We start from the raw sequence: 21,730 nt of genomic DNA on the forward strand, positions 1-21,730 counted from the left end.
CCACCACAGCTCCGCCCCACAGGACCAGGCTGCCTCCAGGGGCCCAAAGTGAAAGTTGGCCAGCACACTGAGGCCTGAGTTGATAGAGTGAGCCCCCAGGCCTCTAACGCCCAAGCCCACAGCCCCCAGGTGCTAAATAGCAAAAGGTTCTCAATGGGCGGCATCGGGAGCTTGGGCATGGTAGGAGGCCGGCCAAGCTTGCTTCCCGCCTCAGGGCCTTTGCACCTGCTATTCCCACTGCCCGGAACAAATTTCCCAAGTGTTTACAAGGCACTCTCCCTCATTTCTCTCGTCTTTGCATAACTGTCACCTCCTCAAAGAGGTCCTCCTTACCAACTCATCAAAAATAGCCACACACACACACACATCGCCCCCAAAAACCTACATTAAATTCTGGTTGTTTTTGGTAGAAATTACCATTGACTGACATTCCATTGTATACTCAATCAGAGATTTTAGGGGGTGGCCTGTGTCCAGCACTTTGTAGAGGTTCAATAAATATTTTTGAATAAATAAATCTCTAGGTCCCTTCCAACTCCATGGATGAAGAGTCTAAGGCCCCAGCCCAGGACCGCAGACCAGTGACCAGCACTGACTCTGCTCCCTGCTCCCGACTCGCCCTGCCTGATGGGCTGCCACCAGGCTACCCCTTTCAGTGCTCCAACCCCAAGTCTCCCCTGGTGCCCTGCCTCATCCCACCTGTGCCATGTCCCCCTCCCTCTCCTGACGCTCTTCTCTCACAAGCCCCTCCCCAGGACTCACTGAAGGCTCCTGACAGCCAGACTCCAAAGTTCAGGCCTGGGCACCCAATGGGGCTCCCTGAAGATTTAACCACCCAAAGCAGACCCCAGCAGGCCCCCAGACAAGCTCGCTACAGTCCAAGAATTGGAGCCTCCTGGATCCTGCGCCTCCTGGTTCGTGAGCTAACAGGCTGCGCCTGGCTGGGATCAAATGTGTGAGGTATCACAGCCCCAGGGAAGCTTCCCCACATGGCAGGCCATTCCTCCCCCAGAGCCAGGGAGGCCCAGTGCGACCCCCTCTAGCTCAGAGACTCTCAGGACCTCAGAGAGCCCCCTTTCCATCCCCACCATGTGCGGATGGGCACACTGAGGCCAAAGAGGAAGCTGAGAGGGAGGTCATCTCCCTGCCACATGTAAAAGCCTGTCCCTGATGGGGAGGAGGTGGCCTGTGTCCAGGAGGACAGCTCTGCCCACCTGAGGCATGAAGGAGTAGCCCATCTATCCAGCCACAGTTAAAGTCACATTCTCCAGTGTCACTGTTTTCTTAAAAAGGTAACTCTGTCTTTAAAAGGTCAAGCTCTGGCTCGACCACCCCAAGACAGGCTCCCCTGGTTCCAGATATCAAATCTCAAGTCCCAACCCAAACTCTTTAAGCCTCCCCAGTCAAAGCCCCTGAATCACTCATCCTACCCCAGGCTGTGCTGGGTCTGATCCTGGAGACAGCCCTGCCTGAACTCCACCACCCAGACCCCTACTCAGGCCCAGGGTAATACCTGAGGAAGAGCACTGGCTTGAGTGCCTTGAATGGAAGATCCTTGAGAGGAGAGGGTCCCATGGGCCTGGTCCCTAGAAAGGTAGAGGGTCTCCCCAACCAGAGCCCTCAGCTCCATTCCCCTGGCTCCTTGACCTTCCCAGATGCTGCTGGGTGAGGGAGTCCCAGAGCCCACCCCAGCCCCGTGCCTCACATCAGTCAGGGCCGCGTTGATGTAGTTGTTGGGGTCCCCGTCAGTTGAGATGAGGAAGGGCAGGCAGCGGTCAGGAGGCAGGACGTCCATGCTGCGGTTCTTGTCCCGGTTCCGGGGCAGCAGGGCGATACTGCACTCCTCCACGTCGAGCGGTGGTGTGACCGAATTCAGTGTCTACAAGGAGTGGGGAGAGGAAAGTGAGGTGATGTCCCATGTTTGCCCTGTGAAGGAGACCGGGCTGGGTTACTAGCGCCATTTTATGGATGGAAAGACAGAGGTCCAGAGAGAAGGGAGAGAGGTCAGGGACCCAGGCTCCCTGTCTCCAGGCTGTACAGGGCTTGGCAGAGCTCTGGAGCCTGGGGTCTGCCTCCCCTCCACCTGTGTAACTTTAGACAAGCTACTGTATCTGTCAGCCTCATTTTTCCTCAACTGTAAAATGAGGTAATACTATGCCTACCTCAAAGAGCTGTTGGGAGGCTAACGTGAGATAAGGTCAAGCCTGGCACATGCACAGCCTTCAGTACACAGACGGCACCAAGAGAATCAGCACCAGATGCTTTCAAAGAGCTCAGCCCTGAAACCCCACATTGTCCACAGAGCGGATTCCAGGGACTTGGTAGAGGTGGTCACCTTCCTTGGTCATGGCCCTGTCAAGAACACCTGGCATAACAGCAAGCCAGGGACTCGGTCATCTCCCCTACCCTCCTGCCTTCGGGCCTCGTGCATCCCAATTCACTGGGTCTCAGTTTCTTTCTCTTGCTCTCCGAGTTCCCTAACAGGGAGCCCCAGTCTCTCATGATCCCCAGAACTCGACATCCTTCTCCAGGAATTACAGGCAGCATTTCCCGTGTCATCAATCTGTGCCGATTCTACAGCACCAAGTACCTGGCATGTGCCATCCTACTGAACCCCAAAAGGAACCCTGGAGTGGAGAGGACATCTGGAGTCTCTACCTGCTCTGTGCCCATGCTCAGACTTCACCCAACTCAGTCATGTGAGACCAGCCCTGCCCCCAGAACCAGGCCTGGGCCAATCAATGTGCTCCATCTCTCTGTGACCAGCTCAGAAATGGGCACATGAGAGTCTGGTCTAGGCCTTATGTTGGGACTGTTGGGAACAGGAAGTGCCTTCTTCCAGAGTCTCCTGAAGGCAAAGATGATATAAACCTGGCACTGTGGGGAGCCAGGGTGTGGCTCTGAGAGTGAAGCCAAAAGTAGAGGAGAGCAGAACCAAAAATGGACAGAGACTAAATCTTGGCATCTTTATTTGAGCCCCTGGATCCAGCCTTAACTGAAGCTGCACCATCCTCAGACTTTCCAGCTACAAGAGCCATTGAGTTGTATTTTCGTCACTTGCAACCAAAAGAATCTTAATGAATACTAACACTCCAAGGGCAATACCAAACATCTTTCTTTTCAGGATAAGAAAGCTGAGGCTTAGAGAGGTAAAGTGACTGATTCAAGGTTACTCACAGCTCTTAACTAGGTAAGTCAGGATTTGATCCCAGGTTTATCTGATTTCAAAGCCTGGGCTCTTAACTCTTAGATGCACCACCTCCTCCACTGTCTCTAAGTCCTTCCTAGTAGCCCAACTCTCCATCCTGCTTGGCCCTCAGTGACCTCTACAGCACTGAGGGCCTCCCAATATGCCACACACACGCACGCGCTCACTCACTCATGAACCACAATCATACACACACGCTCACGTCCCACCTGGAACTCCTCCCGCAGCTGGGAGGAATTACTCTGAGGGTCAATGCGGATCATTTCTTTGTAGGTGGCCTTGAATTCGCTAACAGGGATGGTGGTCTCCCCACACAGGCAGGCCTCCAGGATTGCATCATGGATGAAGATGTACTGCTCCTGGAACCAGAGTCAAGAATATGAGGAAGCAAGAGGGGAACAGAAGCTAGAGATTTTGGGGGGGTGGTGGGGGCGGGGGACGGGGGAGCGAGCTCAAGGTTGAGGCCAGGGTGCTCTGAGGTGGAGTCCAACCACATGTTACTACAGGTTGGACCCACCATACTTGAAGCAACCTTCCTGGAAGTGTTTGTTCACTTATCTCATATTTCACCTCTGTAATGACCCCATGAGAAGCTCTGAAGGCGAGGGGACAGCCCTGGGTCACACATCTAATGAGAAGACAAGCCTGGTACCTGGTATGTCTTATCTGCAGAACCTATGACCTTGGCCCAGTGCTGTCTGATCTCACCCAACTGAACACAGTGGAGCTGAGTCTAGGAGACCCTAAGAGGCTGGCAGACCCAGTTCAGGGATGGGAAAGAACAGGGAGAAATCCTAGGACCCCCTTCTGACACACTCCACCGTGGTGACCTTTGTATAGACGGGAACTGTGTCCTGGAGGGGCAGTTGGGAGAGGGCTGCACCCCCACCTCAGTCTGGATCATGTTGACGCGCCGGGAGCAGAGGGTCTTCACACAGTTGTAAATGTCCACGACGCCCTCACACTCTGCCATGTCCAGCATCACATCCAGAACGATGTAGCAACCTGTGCGGCCAGTGCCCGCGCTAGGGAGAGAACGGCCCGGGCCAAGTCAGGGCCCTGGGGAGGGAGCCCGGGACCAAGCAGAAGAGAAGAGGGCGCCTGGGGCCCCTGGCCATATCTACACCACACAGGGGAGGGGGGACACAGGAGCAGCCCGGGAGAAGGCTGATGGAAGTGTTCCAGTGAGATGTGATAGAGGACAGAGCTGGGGCTGGGCCTTGGGGAAGGAGAGGGAAAAAAGGGGAGGGAGACTGGGGAGGAGAAACCAGTCCAACTCAGCAACTTTGACTGGGGGAGAGGAAGAAAGGTGATGCTCAGAGCTTAATCCCAGAATGTTCTGGCCTCCTGGCTGTCCCCAAATCTCCTACACATCCTTCAAAGCCCCACACACTCATCCCCACTCACATACTTGGTGGAGCTTGCTGCAGATGCCATTCTTTTGAGTTCCCAGAGCAGTTTGGGTGGGCTCTTACCAAAACCCTCTTCCTGCTCCATGGTTCCTGTTTATGTGGCTGTTTCCCTATCTGACTGGGAGCTCCTCTAGAGCTGGGCTGGGTCAGACCCACCTCTGGGATCCTCACGTTCAGCACCAGGTTGAACAGAGTTGAGAGGTGGGGAAGAGAACAAAGATGACACCAAGATTTCAAGCTTGAAAATGACAGTAGCGAAGTGTTGGCCAGGACACACAGCCACTGGGTCTCTCATACACCACTGCTGGGGGCTTGAATTAGTGCAGCCACTTTGGAAAACTGTCTTGCAGTGTCTAGTGAGGCTGAACATTTACACACAGCAATTCCACTCCTGTGTACATTCCTCCCAGGAATGCATGTGTGTGTTGGCCAAAAAACACGTAATCGAGCATCTTTAGCAGCACTATTCACAATAGCTCAAATCTGGAAACTACCCAAATGCCTATTAGCAGCAGAATGGATAAATACATTGTGAATTATTCACCCAGTGGAATACAACACAATATGGATGAAACTTACAAACGTGAGGTTGAGGGAAAGTCAGGCTCCAAAGGCACCTGCTGTATGATTGCATTTATACAAAGTTCAAAAACATGCAAAACGAATCTATGGTTTAGAAGTCAGGCTAGTGATCGCGCTGGGAGGCAAGAGGCGGGTACAGACCGGAAGGGGGCTCCAGGGGCTTCTGGGCGCTGTTAATGTTCTGTTTCTTGATCCGGGGACTGCTGGGCACTTCACGGGTGTGTGCTTAATGAATTTTTGTGCAAATACATGAAGTTATATCTGCACTTATTATTTATGTACTTTGCTTTAAGTATATTTTACATCAATAAAGTTTTATTCTAAAAAGATTACCTTACAGAGGCCTCAAGGAATCAAAGAGAAGCTGGTTTGGGGGTGACAGGGCAGGGAGAGGAACGAGCCTGCCATGTGGCATTTGGGGATCTGATAAGAACCCAAGCCGAGGAGCCAGGACAAGAAACAGAGGCCAAGGACTTGTGGCCCAGGGGACCCCCCCCCAAAAGAAAGCCACAGGGTCAGAGGTTAAGTTCTTCCGCGGGAGCTGGGGCAGAAACAGGAGAGGGCACTGGGCTCCCACTTAAGAGGCAAGAGGAAGATGCGGAGCCAGGAAGGATGCAGAGGAGAGAGAGGAAGGCTAAGTGGGGTCATGGAGCCAACCAAGGCAGGAGCAGGAAAGGAAGGAGCGAAGGTCAAAGCTGCAGAGGGTGTGAAGACCGAGGGGTGAAGAGAGAAGGAGCGGCACTTCCCTGCACTTGGGCCAAACCCAACATGCCGGGGCGCAGCGCATACTCGCTGAATGCAAGCAAATGGAACTCAGCCCTGCCGAGCACCTCGTCAACACTTCAGCCCTTCCACGTCTCCAGTGCCTCCTTGGCATCTGGACGAGGGGCCTCCACTGGTCTTGAGGAGCACATGAGGGTGCCAACCTCAGAGCCGAAGCTCAAAGGGCAAAGGGCCCCTGGGTCTCATTCTCTCCCGTCCTCTGTCTCTGAGCAGGATGGACCCAAACCCAGGCTCCTTTCAGGACCCTGAGCCACCCCACTCCCAGCCCGTCTTCTCCCTGGGATTCCCAGCGCCCCACCTGCAGTGGATGACAATGGGCCCCGCATCAGGCGGGGTGGAGGCCTTCACACGCCGGATGAAGGCCAGCAGCCCCGTGGCGTGGTAGGGGACGCCGTGCTCCGGCCACGCTGTGAAGTGGAACTGGCGGACCTCGTGGCGGGCAGAGTAGCCTCTCTGGGGAGACAACAGTAGTAACAGTCAGAGGTGCTGCTGGCGTCTATTAGACACCTGCTGTGTGCCAGACTCTGCAGCCAGCAGCTCGCCACAGGAACGGTATTAATGACTCCTTGTCCGAGCGAGAAAACTAGGGCCCCACGAGGAGAAACTGCCTGCCCAACATCAGACAGGACGGATATCATGCAGGAGTGGGGCCAGGATCAGCCTGAGGCCAAGCCCGCGCTATTAAACACCCAACTCTGCCACCTCTATTACACAGCAGCCCGAAGAGATCCTTTTGACTCTCTGGGTCTTAGTCAAAGGGGGAAAACTGCCTCTCCTCTGGGGATTCTACTGAGGATCAAATGGGACCACAGTCAGGAGGACTTGGCCATCCCTGGACCTGTGTATTCTCATGAGTGATGTAACCACTCTAAGCCTCACTTTCCTTATCTGTAAAATGGGGCACATGGTAAAGGCCTAATCTCACCAAGCTTTCCAGGGCTAAAACAGTATGTGTAACAGGCTTAGCACAGCACCCAGCACAGAACAGGACCAACCCCTGGCAGCCATCCTCATCCTCATCCTCACCATCTCCACTCCCTCTTGGAGCTGCCTGCAAAGATGCTACCTTTCCATCTTTCCATCGTGCTCCCAGCAGTTACCGAGTAACTGCCTTGCTGTGGATGCAGTGGTGCCCTCCCCACCCTCTGCTCCTGGGCTGGGGGAGGTGGGCTCTGCCCTGCCTCTCAGGCACCTCTGGAGGGTCCAGGTGACGCCAGGAGACTCACCCGCTCCAGGGCAAAGCTGCGCACCACATACTCGGCTAGAGTCTCCGTCTTCACCAGTGTGATTTTGATGTCCCCGTACATGTCTGAGTCCTCCGGCCAGTACCGCGAGCATTTCACCTGGAGTCCCCACAGGGCAGGCTCAGTGGGCTCTTCACTGCCCCCTGGCCTGCCATGCCCCCTCCCCCACGGCCCCGCTTACCCTGCCCACCTCCACCAGCTTGGTGATCATGACAATGCTGGAACAGTGCTCCTGCCACACCATGCGCCAGAAGTCATAGACCATCTCGGGTTTCGGCCCTGGGGGCGCAGAGGGCATTCGTCCCTGAGGCCAGGTCTCTGCCGAGGGCCAGCACACCAGCTCCCTGCACCACCACCCCAAGCCAGGAGGGCTTCATGCTCACCCCACAAATATTCCGCCAAAGCCAACTCATGCCTGTTGAGCCCTAGGGGTGGACATTATCATAGAGGCCCTGCTTGGAGACCCTGGTTATCCTGAGTGGAACCCAGAGGGCAGAGATGGAGGGCCGGGGCACAGGCAGGAGAGACAGATGGACAGTCAGGGGGGAAAAACACAGCCAGAGAGACCCGGGCAGCCCCCAGACCAAGAGGCACAGTCTGCCCCAGTGAGGACCAAGCCTGGCTGGCCCTTTTGCACGCAGACAGACAGCTGGACCAGGAGCCACAAGTGGACTGCACACATCAGGGAGACACAGACACAAAGAGGGGGCGGAGACTGATGGCTGGATCCCAGAAGACCAGCCAGAGAGCAGGGCTCAGACAGAGACAGCTGGGAGGCAGACAGGGAGTCAGGCAGATCAGCAGGGAAGGCAGGGAAGCAGGCAGAGGGCACTCAGCACACTGGGGGGCGCAGCAGCAGCGGTGCCAGGTACCTTGAGTGGCTATGAAGTGGTTTGACCTGTGGTAACCCTGGAACAGGAGAAGAGGGCATGTTAAGACCCCAGAGGGCAGCCCCTCACTTGCTTAGGCCTCTCTGCCCTCCTCTCCCAGCAGCTGCACACCCCTCCCTCCCTCCCCAGGGAACTGCACCCTACTCCTGACCAGGGTGACCCTGTCCTCCCAGTGCCCAAGTAAGGATGGAAGCACAGCTTGGACACCAGGGTCTTGGGTTTAAGCCCATCTGTGCTCTGTGACCCTAGGGAGGACACTTTATGGGCCAAGAGGGTCTCTCCATCCATAAGTTGGAGATGATTATCCACAATCTGCTTACAACCTGGCTGCTGTTTGGAGACAAATAAACTGCAGGGGGACCCTGCCCTGTTCCCAAAGCCCCGGAGACCCTAAGCAACCCCACACCCCCGGCTGGGTCTTGTCAGCTGTCCCAGCCCCATCAGGACAACCAGAATGGGCACCGCCCCCACCACTACTTCAGCCCCCCAGAGCGTGGGGTAGCCAGATGAAGGCTTCAGGTTAGGAGCCAGTGAGCACAGGAGTTACCCATGGCCCTTAGAGAAAATGCCTTTTAAATCTTTAAAATCAGTAATGATAATAATAACAGGAATAAATCATTAAAATAATCATGTATTAAAATAATAATAAATCTTTTCAGGCCCTATTATGGTCACGTACTGTGCTAAGCACTTTACCGGCGTCATTTCTCACAAAAGAGCTGTCAAGAGCTACTTCCCCCTCCATCCCCAGGGCTCTCAGGCTGAGAAGAGGAACCAGCCAGACTCCACCCCGGCCCTGGGGACCTAGTGCCCAAGAGGTCCTGGCAAATCCCTTTACCTCTCTATGCCTGTATTTTCACATCTATGAAATGGAAATAACTATAGTATTTCCCTCTGAGGGCTGTTGTGAGGAGTAAATAAAGTAACATACACCCAGGGCCTGGCACTGGGGCAAACACACAGTCAGTACTTAACAGTAGCCAGTATTATCACTATCACTTTAAAGGTCGACGAGTATCCCTGAAGATCCAAATGGTGTAGATTCAAGAATTCCTAGGCAGACAGTGGTGGACCACAGGGGTTAAGAATCTGAGTCTTAGGGTCAAGTTGACCTGGGCCCCTCCTGCAGCTCCACCAAGTAGTAGCTGTGTGACCCTGGGCACTCAGCGGGCACTTCTCAGCCTCTCACACACACACAAATCTCCCTGGAGATTTTGTTAAAAGGCAGATTCTGATTCAGAAGGCCTAGGGCGGGGCCCAGGATCATGCATTTCCAACCAGAGCCCAGGCGGTGCTGAGACTGGGCCTCAAAACACACTGCGTAGCCAGACTCTCCACCTCCCTGAGCCTCTGTTCTCTGGAATATGAGGATAATTGCAAGACATGCTCCTCAAAGAGGCTGTTGGAGACCCAAATCCCATTCCCGTGAAAATGACCAAAGCATAGTCAGAGTTACCAGCGGGGGGAACGCCTCGCGGAGTCACTAGCCCTCACTGCTGGGACCTCTCCGGGTCTCGCCTAATTCCTTCCCGCTGTCTCCCCAGCCACTGTCTCTGCTCAAGTCCTCAGCAGAGCTGCTGGGCATCTGGGATGAGAGGGGGGCCCAGCAGAGGTGCTGGCAGTGCTGCCCTCCATCCCCAGCGTCGGTCAGGCTGGGAAAGGGCTACTCCACCTAAAGCCAGCGTGCCTGAGAATCCCACATGGGAGCCAGGGTCTCTTCTGACCCATTCATCTCTGTCCCTCTGGTACCCAGCCTAGTGCCAGCACCCAATCACTAGTCAGTCCCTACAGTAAATAGCTGAACAGGTTTCTAAATAGTTAGCCCTCAATATCCGCAAATTAACTTTTTAATTGCATGTGTGCATTATTGCACACTTATAACATACAGAGGGCAGTGAAATGGAAAGTTTTAAATGATCAGATGTTAAAGCAGAATAAGGAGACCACCCTGAGCACACCCACTTTACAGACCAGCATTAGCAATCACAGGTCCTCATACTCCGGGCCATCAGTGTGTCCCGGGACCCCTCCCTGGAGCCTCTGAGTGGGTGGAGCTGGGGGACTGACCACTTGCACGGTGACCCGATGCCCTCAAAGGGAGAGATCCACAGTCTCATATAAGGGTGGAGGGTTCAGGCTGGGCCTGAGGCTGAGCTCTGCCAATCCAGAGCCAGAGGGCCATGAGCTAGCCACTTAACCCTTCCGAGCCTGTTTTCTCATCTGCCACATGCAGGTCCCGACCTCACAGAGTGTGGTAAAGGTGACACGAGGTGCCTAGCACAGAGTGGGTGCTCGGCCAGCGATGCTCTTGTTAACAGGCATTTGAAGATGCATTAAACCAAGTCTCCTTAGGGCATTTCATAAGACTCTGACAATAACCAAATGAGTGGGGTAGTGTGTTGTATCGAGATTGAGATGTACAAAAATTGTAAGGAACCTATATGATCACCTCCTAATGAGGGTGCTAGGGCTGAGTACATCCACCACATTCTGTAGACCTAATATTCCATTTAAATTTGAGAACTTTACAAATCAACTGTTAAAACAAACTAGGAGCGTATCTGGGACACCTGTCATCTCCAGCAGATGCAACATTATATATTCAGTGTCTCTGTGTCTCTGTGTTGTCTGAGAGGCTAATAATGAACTGTATTTTTGCAATCTTAAAAAAGCAAGAAACGTATTTGTAAAAGAAAAAAGGCAGTAAAACAGAAAAGGTACCCACAAATGGCAAACAAGCCCACCAGGCATCAACTATTATGAAAATAATTTATATTAAAAATCAAGCCAGAGGATTGCTAGATGAATTAGGGTCTTTTTAAAAACATTCTCAAAGTCCCAAACACGACACAATTTTTGAAAACAGAACACCCAAACTGCTCCCTCAAAATACAACATTCAAATTAGGGCTAAATTGAGGACAAAGTGGTAAGGGTTGAGTTTCAAGAAAACTGACCACAAAGGGATTTGAACACCAGGGAAACCATTATTAAGAGGACTAGCCGGGGCCATCCTGGCTTCCTTGAAGACCCCAACCTCCAAGCAGCGGAGACAGGGCACCCAGGGCAGATCCCCTGCCCCACCCCTCCCAGGACCACAGAAAGTGTGGCTAGTGAGGACTCTCAGGCATGGGGAGCTGGAGACAAAGGTGACAGAGGTGGTGGCCAGTGGGGGACAGGGCCTGGGGAGGCACCCAGAACTGCCACCCCATCTCAGGGCAGAGGAGGGCGGAAGGAATTCTTTACTATAGAGGGCGTGTGGAATCTTCAACCCTGGGTGGCCCCTAGCCAGGGTGCTGAAATGAACCGTTGGTGTTGGGTGCCGGAGTGGAGGGGAGGGAGGACAGAGACAGAGAGAGAGACAGCCAGAGACTGTGAGAGAGTCTGAGATACAGCTGGTCAGACAGACAGGAGGAGGAGGAGGAGACGGGGAGAGAGATACTTACTTCACGGTTTATCCGAATCTTAATGATTCCAGTGAGGGAACAGTACAAAGCAAAAGAGACAGATATTAGGCCAGAGGCAGATGGAGGTGGACGGAGCACAGGAGTGGCCAGAATGGGCGATGGGAGCAGGGGAGGCAGAGCAGAGACCACTGGGCCAGGCTGGGCCGGAGAGAGCGGGGAGGGGCAGGTCCCTGCCGGGGTCCCAGGGAGAAGCCAACTGGACCTTGAGGAGACCCAGGGAGGGCCCCTGTCACCAAAGCTGCCCAAGTCTGAGAAGCCAGGCCCAGCCCATGCCCAGCCAGGGGAGAGGATGGGAGGTGGGGGAAAAGGTAAGGAATTCTGGAGAATATGGGCTAGCACATCTGGCCCCCAGGAGGAGGTAAAGAAGAAGCAGAGGAAAGCTCACCTCTCGAGTCCCTGGCTACCCCGCCTCCCAGATACACGCCTCCTCCTCCTCCACCTCAGGCTTTTGCTCATGCTGCTCCCTACCCTGGATGTCCTTCCTCCCTCTCCAGCCACCCAAAGCCAGCTCAAGCCCTCTGCCTCCAGGCAGCCTGCCACAGTTAACCCTGGCACTACTGCCAGCTTGCTGTGCATCCCTGAGACAGCCACTCCTCTTTTCCAGTCTCTGCCTTCCCGTCTAACCTAAATCCACTTCACCTGCATGTTTCTGTGCCTCCCCCACTAGCACCTCCATGCTCAAGGGAAGCAGGGACTATGTCTGTCTTCACTGCTATATCACTGGTGCCCAGCACACAGTAGATGCTCAAAATATACCTGATAAATGAATGACTCTATGCCAAATTTAGCTTGTGCTGGGCTGAAGAGCAGTCTGACCAGGGTCCCTGGGCCTGTCCTGTCTCACCATCACCCACACTTGGGGACCAGACTCACCACCTCTTCTTCATATCCAAGCCAAGAACTCCTGGCTACCTGCCCTGTCTCTGGCCCCTCCCCTCAAGTCCAGCATGACCCAGTTGCTGCTGTGGATGGCAGGAGAGCCTCGTGGTTAGCAGCAAAGGCTTTGGACACCCTGACAGGCTGAGATTTGAGTCCCTACTTAACCACTTACTTGCTGTGTGACCTCAGAGAAGTAGCTTCACCTCTCTGAGCTCCAGTTTCCTCATCTGTAAAGTGAGGCCAGGATGCTAACTACCACATAGGATGGTTGTAGGGCTTATACAAAATTAAATATTTGGTATAAAGTGCTTAGCACAGTGCTTGGCACACAGTACATGCTCAATAAACCTGAATAAGTATTCTTAAAATACCACTCTGATCACGGTCAAATACTTTTAACAACTCCCTGGTGCCCCTAGGAAAAAGCCCAAACTCCTCAGCCTGACATTTGAGGCCTTCACAGTCCAGCCCCTGCCTGCCTTTGGCCTCACCGTGTGTCACGGGAATCCCACCTCCGAGCTTCTCGGCCCCTCGTCGAGGGGGATCCTTCCTCACGTCTAGGCCTCGCTGCCTGCCTTCGTCCCTTCATCCTGCCTCACCAAAGGCCCCATCTCTCAGGTCAACCCCAGCTTGCCAGAGGCCTTCCTGACAGCTGCTACCCACACTGTCCTCCCGTCTTCTGAGCTCCCTGGCACTGACTGCAAGGAGTGGGGCTCTCAGAACCCAGCCGTGCGAACTTCTTGACAGATTCCCGCCCTGCCTGGACAGTGAGCCTGGAGCGGGTAGGGCCAGCGGAGGGATGGCGGGGGCAAGGCACTCACATCTATGTAGTTGGCGTTGATGTAGTCGGCGTCAGGGTCTCCCAGCATCGGGTGGAGTTTCACTCGGTGTCGATCATCTGGAAACACAGAGCAGGTGGCCATGGAGTGGGCAGAGGCTGAACTGGGGAGCCCAGAGTTGGGGCAGTTGAGGGAGGCTTTCCTGGAGGCCAGAGGTGGGGCACAAGCAGGGTAGCCAGGGAACCTAAAGGCTCAGGGTCGACCAGTAGGCCCCGGGCACCCCCCAGAAGGCAGGCCAGGCCAGTAGTTAAGAGCCTGGGCTACAGCATCAAGCAGGCCCGAGGTAATGTGCTGCTCAGGCAAGTATTAGCTGTGTGAGCTTGGGCAGGAGGCTTAATCTCCCAAACCTCAGTTTCCTTATCTGTCAAGTGGGGGTTATAATCCATCCCACTTCACAGGGTGACTGAGGACTAAATGAGACAATGGGTGTGATGCTCTCAGCACATGGCTTGGCATGTGATAGGCCCTTGATAGATGACTCACTCTGGCTGTTTGCCCCCTTCCCTATCCTTCCCACCCACTGCCCCAGACCCAGGCTCTTCCCCAAGACTCACAGGCAGGCATGGGCTCCTGCCGGCCGCCCTTGACTTTGTCTTTCTTCTTTGTAGCATCCCAGCCTTCAAAGAAGCTCTGCCAGAAGGGAAAGTGGTAGTCAGTGGGGGAGGGAAGTCCCTTCCTTCATAAGACCCCTATCCCCTCAACAGGATAGGGGTGGGACCACAATAAGGGCCAAGTTCAGGGTTAAACTTGGGACCTGAGATAAAGTCACTGTATATCCCTTTATCTGTGAGGGACTAAGTTTAAAACCAAGCAGTGCAGGGGAAGTGTGAAGAGGGAAAAAGAGGGTTAGAGTTCAGAGACATTTTAGAATGAGGGTCAGGTTTAGGGCAAATCCAGGTTTGAGTTGGGAAGGAGGTAAAGGTGAGGATCAAATTAAGTTCAGATGGAGGTAGGACAGTATTCAAGTCAGAGTTCAAATGGAGCTTAGGGGGAAAATCAGGGTCAAAGTCAGACTGGGTTTAGGTTAGAGGCCAGGGTCAATGTTGGTGGTCAGGTTCATTTAGGGTATAGGATAGGGATCCTAGCAGGGTCCAGATGGAGACAGATGGGATTGAAGGTCAGACTTAAAGTCAGGGTTAGGATGAGAGAGACCAGGTCAGTCTTAGATTATGATCAAAGTCAAGGTCAAAAAATTTAGGTTGAGTTGAGGACTGTCAGAGCATGGGTCCATCTGGGGCTGGGCTGAGGGTTGCCAGGGTCAAGGTCCACAGTGAAGCGAAACCAGACAAGGCCTTGGCAAGGAGTCCTGGCTGGACTGGGGCCATGCACCTCGTACTCCTGCTTGAAGCCGTAGCCCTCAGCCGTCTTCATCTGGTTGATGTGCTGCAGGAGGTCGGCCACACGCACTGCAGGATGCAGCTGCCCCGTGTGGTACGGGGAGCCTTTCCGGCCACATGGACGTCGCGGGGAGCCCCCCAGGAGGCTGCTGGCCTCAGTGACCCCACTGCTGCGCTGGTCTCCTGCAGTCAGAGAAAGGGAAAGGGTTCCTCACACACACACAAGCCTCAGTCTGGGGAACCCTAGATGGACTGGGGGTGCCAAGGGAGAGAAGGGAGCACAGTCATCATGGAAGATGCCTAAGCTGTTTGCTGGAGACAAGCAGCCTGGCTGGGCCCAACTTGTGTGACCCTGGGCAAGTCCCTTCCCTTCTGCGTTTTGGTTTTCCCATCTGTAAAATGAGCGATTAGATCACGTGACCTCTGGCCCAGCCCTGCTGGCTGGGATCCTGTGGTCCCCTCACTGTCCTGGGCTCCCCAGCTGGGCCCACCCCTCTGTGACTTCACCTGCTGCCCACAGGGGACAGCGCTCAGCAGAGCCCATGGCAGTCCCCCCTGCCTCCCCCTCTTCCAGGGAACAATCTGGAACATTGACAACTCCCAGCAATTACCCTATTCAAAGACAAGCCAATCCTGAAGTTAGCTGCCACCGCCACCCCCTCTGCAAACTGACTTGAATAGAGGCATTTCTCCTGCGCTGGCATTTCCATTGTCAGGAACAGGTGGAGAGGTTCACAGTGCCCCACACATCCTGGGAAAACTATCCCCTACCCCCAGACCACCTACTCCCCGGCTCTCCTGGTCAGTATCCTCCAGGACATCCCACCCTGGTCCCAGAGATCAGGTCCTAGGACTGAGCAAACAGCTCAGCCACACACTCACTCTCACGCTTTAACACTCATTCCCTCCTTCAGGCCAAGGTGAGCGGCAGGGGCTTTTCCAAGGCCAGCCCTCCACGCGTCTCACAGCTGTTCTCTGCCCAGCTCTGAGCCGGCAGGGGCAGGTGGAGAACAGCCAGCGGGGCCTAGATGCCAGGCCCCTCCCTTCCCTGTGCCTTCGCACACACTCTCTGCTTTGAACACTCCCCAACCGACCCCCACCCCCCAGCCTTTATGCCTGGTGAACTCATATCCATCCTTCTGGCCTCAGCCAAATGACCCTCCGTGGGGAGTCTTCTTGGGTGCCTGGCCTCTAATTCCTAGTCACGACTAATGGACAGCAGGAGTGTAGGAGCACCAGCCGGACACCACCACCACCCCCACCACCACTTCCCACCCTCTGATCTCTGCCTCTTCAAATCCAGGAGACCGCAGGCTCTGCTCAGGTTCTACCTCCTAAGCCTTGGGGTTTGAAAGCTGCCTCCAGGTAGAAAGTCAGTGTGAGGCTGGGCTCACCTCATTTTGTTTCTCTTCTCGCAGGAATCACAGCCGCAAGCTGTCTGGCACCCAATGTCTGAAAAACGACTGTTTCACGTATTTTGTACTAATTTCTAGTTGCTTATGTAGCTGGAGGGCAAGTCACGTGCAAGTTACACCATCGTGGTCAGATGCCCCAAACCCTTCATTTTTCAGATGGGGAAACTGGTCCAAAGAGCAGAGACTTGCCTAACGTAGTGGTTGCCAAAGTGTGTTCCAGAAAATACTGGGCATGCCAGATGACTAAGTGGTATTCCATTCAAAAGAAGAGGAGGAGGAAGAGAAGGGGTTCTATGTTTTAAAGGAGTCTGCGAAATACTCATTTAAGAAGAAATAAGTAGGTTTTTTTCCCCTGTGAGACATCTCAGGGCTTCTAACATGTTAGTGTGTATTTTAAATCTCCAAGAGATGGGTAAAAATAGCAGCGTTTCACCTCTGTCTTTCACCACAAAACAAAAAAGCTCTTTTTGTTTGTTTCATGAAACATCCTAAGGGGAACACAGTGTAACATGGTGATTGAGAGACAGGCTCTAGAGAAACACAGGCCTCAGATCAAATCCCAGCTCCGCATGTGACCTTAGGGATGGTACTCTCTGGAAATTTCCCTTTTTGCATGACAAAGGAAAATTAAGCCTGTTACTCTCCAGTACAATGATGTTAAATATTAAATAAGTGCGTGTAAAGCACCCAGCCCAGTGCCTGGTACACAGATGGGGCCGTTGACATGATCAGTGCTTCTAGGAAAGGGAGGAACCCCTTGAGTCCCAGAAAACTAGGGCAGTTGGTTGACTAGAGGTGGCCTTTCTGTCCTGGTACTTCTGCCCTGTAGGATCTTGGTCCAGGGCCTGACCATTCTAAAGAGCATCCACAATAAACACACAAGAGAAGCACAAAGATTTCAAGAGAAAAAGACCTCTGGTGGCTCCAAGAACTTGGAAACAGAAGGGTCCTAAGTTTTTTTGTGGAAACCATGCTGATAGCTCCATAGAGAGCTCTCCAGGTGGAGAGTCTAACAGCTCATCCCAGAGACCCTGAAGCCCTGGTACAGCCTCAAGAGTAAGCATGGAATCATCTTCCAATGGCCAAAGGCAAGCAAAAAACCCCACCCGGCTGAGGTCCAAACAGGAAGCCAGAGCCAAATCTGGACGGCTTGCAGCTAAGCATGTGCACAACACAAGACGTTCTACAAATAAGACCATCAGGAGACAAAGGATGATGAATGAGGATGTTGCCAAGAGGAGCCTCCATTCCTGGGCCCAGAGAAGACAGTTCCCTACTCTTCTCACTCATGAATTACCATGGGATTTTACACACACAAACACACAAACACACACACACACACACACTTCCCCATACACACCTCAAGAACCAGCCTGCCCACAGCTGGCAGCCCCTGAAAGGGAAAAGGAGAGGAAGGAAAGTGAGAGCCAGGCCTCGGCTCCAAGGTCACCACCCAGGGGCTCTCCCAGGCTTCTCCCCAGCTCCATCATGATTGTGCGACATCTTTTGGGAGTAACCACTGGACAACTGATGTCTTGGAGGGATAGCTAAGGCCCAGAGGAAAGAACGCTGGGCCTGGAGTCAGAGAAACCTGAATCTGAATACTGACTCAAGTCACGTGACTTCTCTGGACCTCAGTTTCCTCCTTTGAAAATGAGGATCCTCAGTCCTTATGTTTAGAGATACATACAGAAACATATGCACATGATGTCTGTGGTTTGCCTCAAAATAACCTTGGTAGAGGGGCCTGGGTTGGGGTGTGGATGCAATATAATTGGTTACAGATGGCCAATTATTTTATCTGGGTGATAGGGACTTGTGACTCTAGGATAAATTCAGTAATGGAATTGCTCTAAAAATTAGATTTTTTTCAGAAATTAACACAACATTGTAAACTGACTATACTTCAGTGAAAGAAAGAAAGAAAGAAAGAAAGAAAGAAAGAAAGAAAGAAAGAAAGAAAGAAAGAAAGAAAGAAAGATAGATGAAGATCCTCAGACTGTCCTCAGAAATGGGCACTTTCCCCGATTCCCACCCACCCTGAGACGAAGACAGGCCACCAGTTATACAATCCAGCAGCACTCCATACTTTTCCTTCACTGTTTGCAATTAGCAAATAACTTTAAAGAAACACAGCCTGTAATAATGGCTAACAATATCTAACACACTGAGTGCTTTCATACGTCTGCTGTGATTCTTAAATCATTCAGTCCTAAGATGTCGGCACTACTATTATCCCCCTATTAAACGAGAAACGGAGGCCCAGAAGGGTTAAGTTACCTGCTCATTAAGTGGCAGCATCAGGATTCAAACCCAGGTCCATCTGACTCAGATCCTTCTGTCTTTCTCTGTTTTATTCGTTCTGATAAAGGGGCCCTTGGGATGATGATAGAACCTGGCACTTACTTGGCCAGAACCCACTGGTTCCCAGATGGGTCAAGAGCTCCAGATGGACAGTACCCAGTGTTTTCAGAGGCAGGATCAGAGCCGATGGGGGCACATTCCAACATCTTGGGAACAACCCAGCTCAACATTTACTCAGCATGGTAAGTCCCTATTTAAAATTTCCACATTGAGGCTGCATCAAAATCAACATGGTTTTCTGTTCAAAACCACAAAAATCTGGCCTCCACTGTTTGGAAAAGAAAAGAAGGAAGTGGCGGCTAGACCAGCGTGGGGCGTAAAGAAAGGGAGAGAAAGCCTTGAGACTCAGCTCCAGACTCCTGAACACACCTTGAGCTTCCCAGCCATCACACCTTCCCCCAGGGCCTGCATCCTGCCTTCAGTGCCCACGCCTCTGGGCCATCAGTCAAATCTTCTCCATCTCAGCCAAAACCCTGACTTCCCCTGCCCAAAAGTGTATCTTCTCAAAACTGTGGCAGCACCAATTATCCCCACCATTCCCTAGCAATCAGCCTGGTGTGGGTCAGTCTCATCTCCCCAGGTAGTCAGTGAGTTCCTGAGGAGCAGAGCCCATGTTTCCAGCCTCTCTGTATCTCTCCATAGGACTCAGAAGCAAGGCAGGTGCTCACACCACCCTCACCTCCCACTGTCCCCAACACCCACTTGAGTTTTCAGCCCAAGCAGGCCTCTCCATGTTGTCCTCCCGTGCCCACCTCCATCCATTTACACATGTTCTGCATCCACAAATGCCTTTTCTTTCCCACCTCTGCTGGTCCAAATCCTACCCGTTCCTCCAGGTCTAGCACAATACGGTAGAAATAGCAATTGGCAATTCAGAAAAACCTGCATTTAAATCCTGACTCTGCCATTTTCTGGCTCTTTGACCCAGACAAGTGCTTCTCCTCTCTGGGCCTCTGTTTTCCTCATTTGTAAAATGAAGGGTTGGTAACAGCTACTATGCAGGATGGTGTATAAATTTAATCAGAGAGGTCACAAAGAGAACGTGATGAATAAGTGCATGTCAATGAATTTGAAAACATAAATTAAATGGACAAATTCTTAGACAACTATAACTTCTTAAAAGTGTCTTGAAAAACACAGAAAGCTTGAATACCCTTTAGTTCCTTAAATAAATTGAATGAAAAGTTTTAAATGTTTCCGTAGAGAAAACAACAGAAAAAGATGTTTTCACAGGTGAATTCCACCAAACCTTCAAGGAGCCAATTACCCCAATCCCCCATGATAAGGAAAAAAGAGAAAAGACTTCAATCCATTTCATAAGACTAACAGCATGTTGATACCAGAAACCAGACAAAGATAACACAAAAAAGAAAAATTATGGGGCAATCCTACTTGGGGAATACAGCTTTAAAATCTTAAACAATATTATCATTATGCTTAATCCAAAATTCATTAAAAAAATTATGCATCATGACCAAGTTGAATTTATCCCAAAAATTGAAGGTTATTTTAACACTAGAAAATCTAAAAATGTCACCCACCTGACAAACTAAAGGAGAAAGATATGATAACACGGTAAGTCCAGAAAAAAAGCATTTGGTAAGTTTAACTCTCATTTAAAATAAAAACCTCTTAGGAAACTAAAAACTGAAAGGAATTTAGTTAATCTGATAAGACATTTCTTCCAAAAACCTACAGCAAACTTCATTCTCAGTGTTTTAATGTTAGAAGCATTTTTTTAAAACCAGGAAAACAAGACAATGATTTCGCCTGTAACCACTTCCATTCAACATAGTATTTGAGGCTCCAGCCAGTGCCATGCAGAAAGTCAAGGGGAAAGGACAAGAAACAAGGAAGAAACAGAACTGTTAAAATTCACAGATCCTTTGTACTCAGAAAATGTGAATGATTCTACAGACAAGTTAGAATTAATTAGAAAGTTTAGACGCTGAATAGCCAAAGCAATCTTGAGAAAGAAAAACAAAGCTGGAGGAATCAAGTACCCTGGCTTCACAATACATGACAAAGCTATAGTAATCAAAACACTATGGTACTGGCACAAAAACAGATATATAGATCAGTGGAACAGAATAGACAGCCCAGAAATAAAGCCAAACACATATGGTCTATTAATCTATGAAAGAGACAAGAATATACAATGGGGAAAAGACAGTTTCTTCAATAAATTGTGCTGGGAAAACAGGACAGCTACAGGTGAAAGAATGAAACGACCATTTTTTCATACAATATTCAAAAACAAACTCAAAATGCATTAAAGACTTAAACATTTTTCCAAGAAGACATGTGCCAATAGGCACATAAAAAGATGCTCAGCATCACTAATCATCAAGGAAATGCAAATCAAAACCACAGTAAGATATCATCTCACACCTGTCAGAACGTCTACCCTCAAAAAGACAAAAAATAACAAGTGTTGGTGAGGATGTGGAGAAAAGAGAATCCTCCTGTACTGCTGGTGGGAATGTAAACTGGTACAGTCACTATGCAAAACATTACAGAGGTTTCTCAAAAACCTTAAAATAGAACTGCCATATGATCCAGCAATTCTACTTCTGAGTATTCACTAAAAGAAAATGAAAACACTACTTCAAAAAGATAATGCACTTCAATATTCTCTGCAGCATTATTTACAACAGCCAAGATATAGAAGCAACCTAAGTGTCCGCTGACAGATGAATGGATAAATAAGATGTAGTTTACACATACAATGGAATATTATTCAGCCATAAAAAAAGAATGAACTCTTGACTGGGACATTGTGCTGTGTACCAAAAACTGACATATTGTAACTGACTATATGCCAATTAAGAAAAAAAAGAATGAAATCTTGCCATTTGCAGCAACATGGATGGACCTAGAGATTCTCACACTGAGTGAAGTAAGTCACACAAAGAAAGACAAATATGGTATCACTTATATGTGGAATCTAAAAAATGATGCAAATGAACTTACTTGTTAACAAACTGACAGACACAGGAAACAAACTTACGGTTACCAAAAGGGAAAAGAGGAGGAGGGATAAATTAGGATTAACACTAGTATATATAAACACTATATATAAAATAGATAAACAACAAAGATTTACTATATAACACAGAGAAATATATTCAATATTTTGTAATAATCTATAATGGAAAAGAATCTAAAATACACACACACACAGACACACACACATATATGTATAATTGAATCACTCTGCTGTACATCTGAAACTGACACAACATTGTAAATCAACTATACTTCAAATTCAAAAATATTGTAAAAAATAAAATCAAATAAAAATCCACTTT

At 50.9% G+C, this 21,730-nt stretch overlaps 1 protein-coding gene across 4 annotated transcripts in view; it reads right to left on the reverse strand.

Moving 5' to 3' along the window:
• Window positions 1-21,730, reverse strand: part of PTPRU (protein tyrosine phosphatase receptor type U) — a 78,641-nt gene that overhangs the window by 5,527 nt on the left and 51,384 nt on the right. For 2 of the 4 annotated variants that reach the window (XM_072974930.1, XM_072974928.1), the window contains 10 exons: window positions 14,633-14,823; window positions 13,858-13,933; window positions 13,286-13,362; window positions 8,102-8,138; window positions 7,420-7,508; window positions 7,212-7,328; window positions 6,284-6,438; window positions 4,098-4,233; window positions 3,418-3,567; window positions 1,706-1,879 (listed from right to left, as the gene is read on the reverse strand). In XM_072974930.1, the coding sequence (XP_072831031.1) occupies window positions 1,706-1,879; window positions 3,418-3,567; window positions 4,098-4,233; window positions 6,284-6,438; window positions 7,212-7,328; window positions 7,420-7,508; window positions 8,102-8,138; window positions 13,286-13,362; window positions 13,858-13,933; window positions 14,633-14,823 (1,202 nt within the window). Of the gene's footprint in view, window positions 1-1,705; window positions 1,880-3,417; window positions 3,568-4,097; window positions 4,234-6,283; window positions 6,439-7,211; window positions 7,329-7,410; window positions 7,509-8,101; window positions 8,139-13,285; window positions 13,363-13,857; window positions 13,934-14,632; window positions 14,824-21,730 lie in introns of all 4 variants that reach the window. The other 2 variants (XM_072974929.1, XM_072974927.1) reach the window with 1 other exon arrangement.

The sequence above is a fragment of the Vicugna pacos genome, chromosome 13 (assembly GCF_048564905.1).
Source record: "Vicugna pacos chromosome 13, VicPac4, whole genome shotgun sequence".
Classification (NCBI taxonomy): domain Eukaryota; kingdom Metazoa; phylum Chordata; class Mammalia; order Artiodactyla; family Camelidae; genus Vicugna; species Vicugna pacos.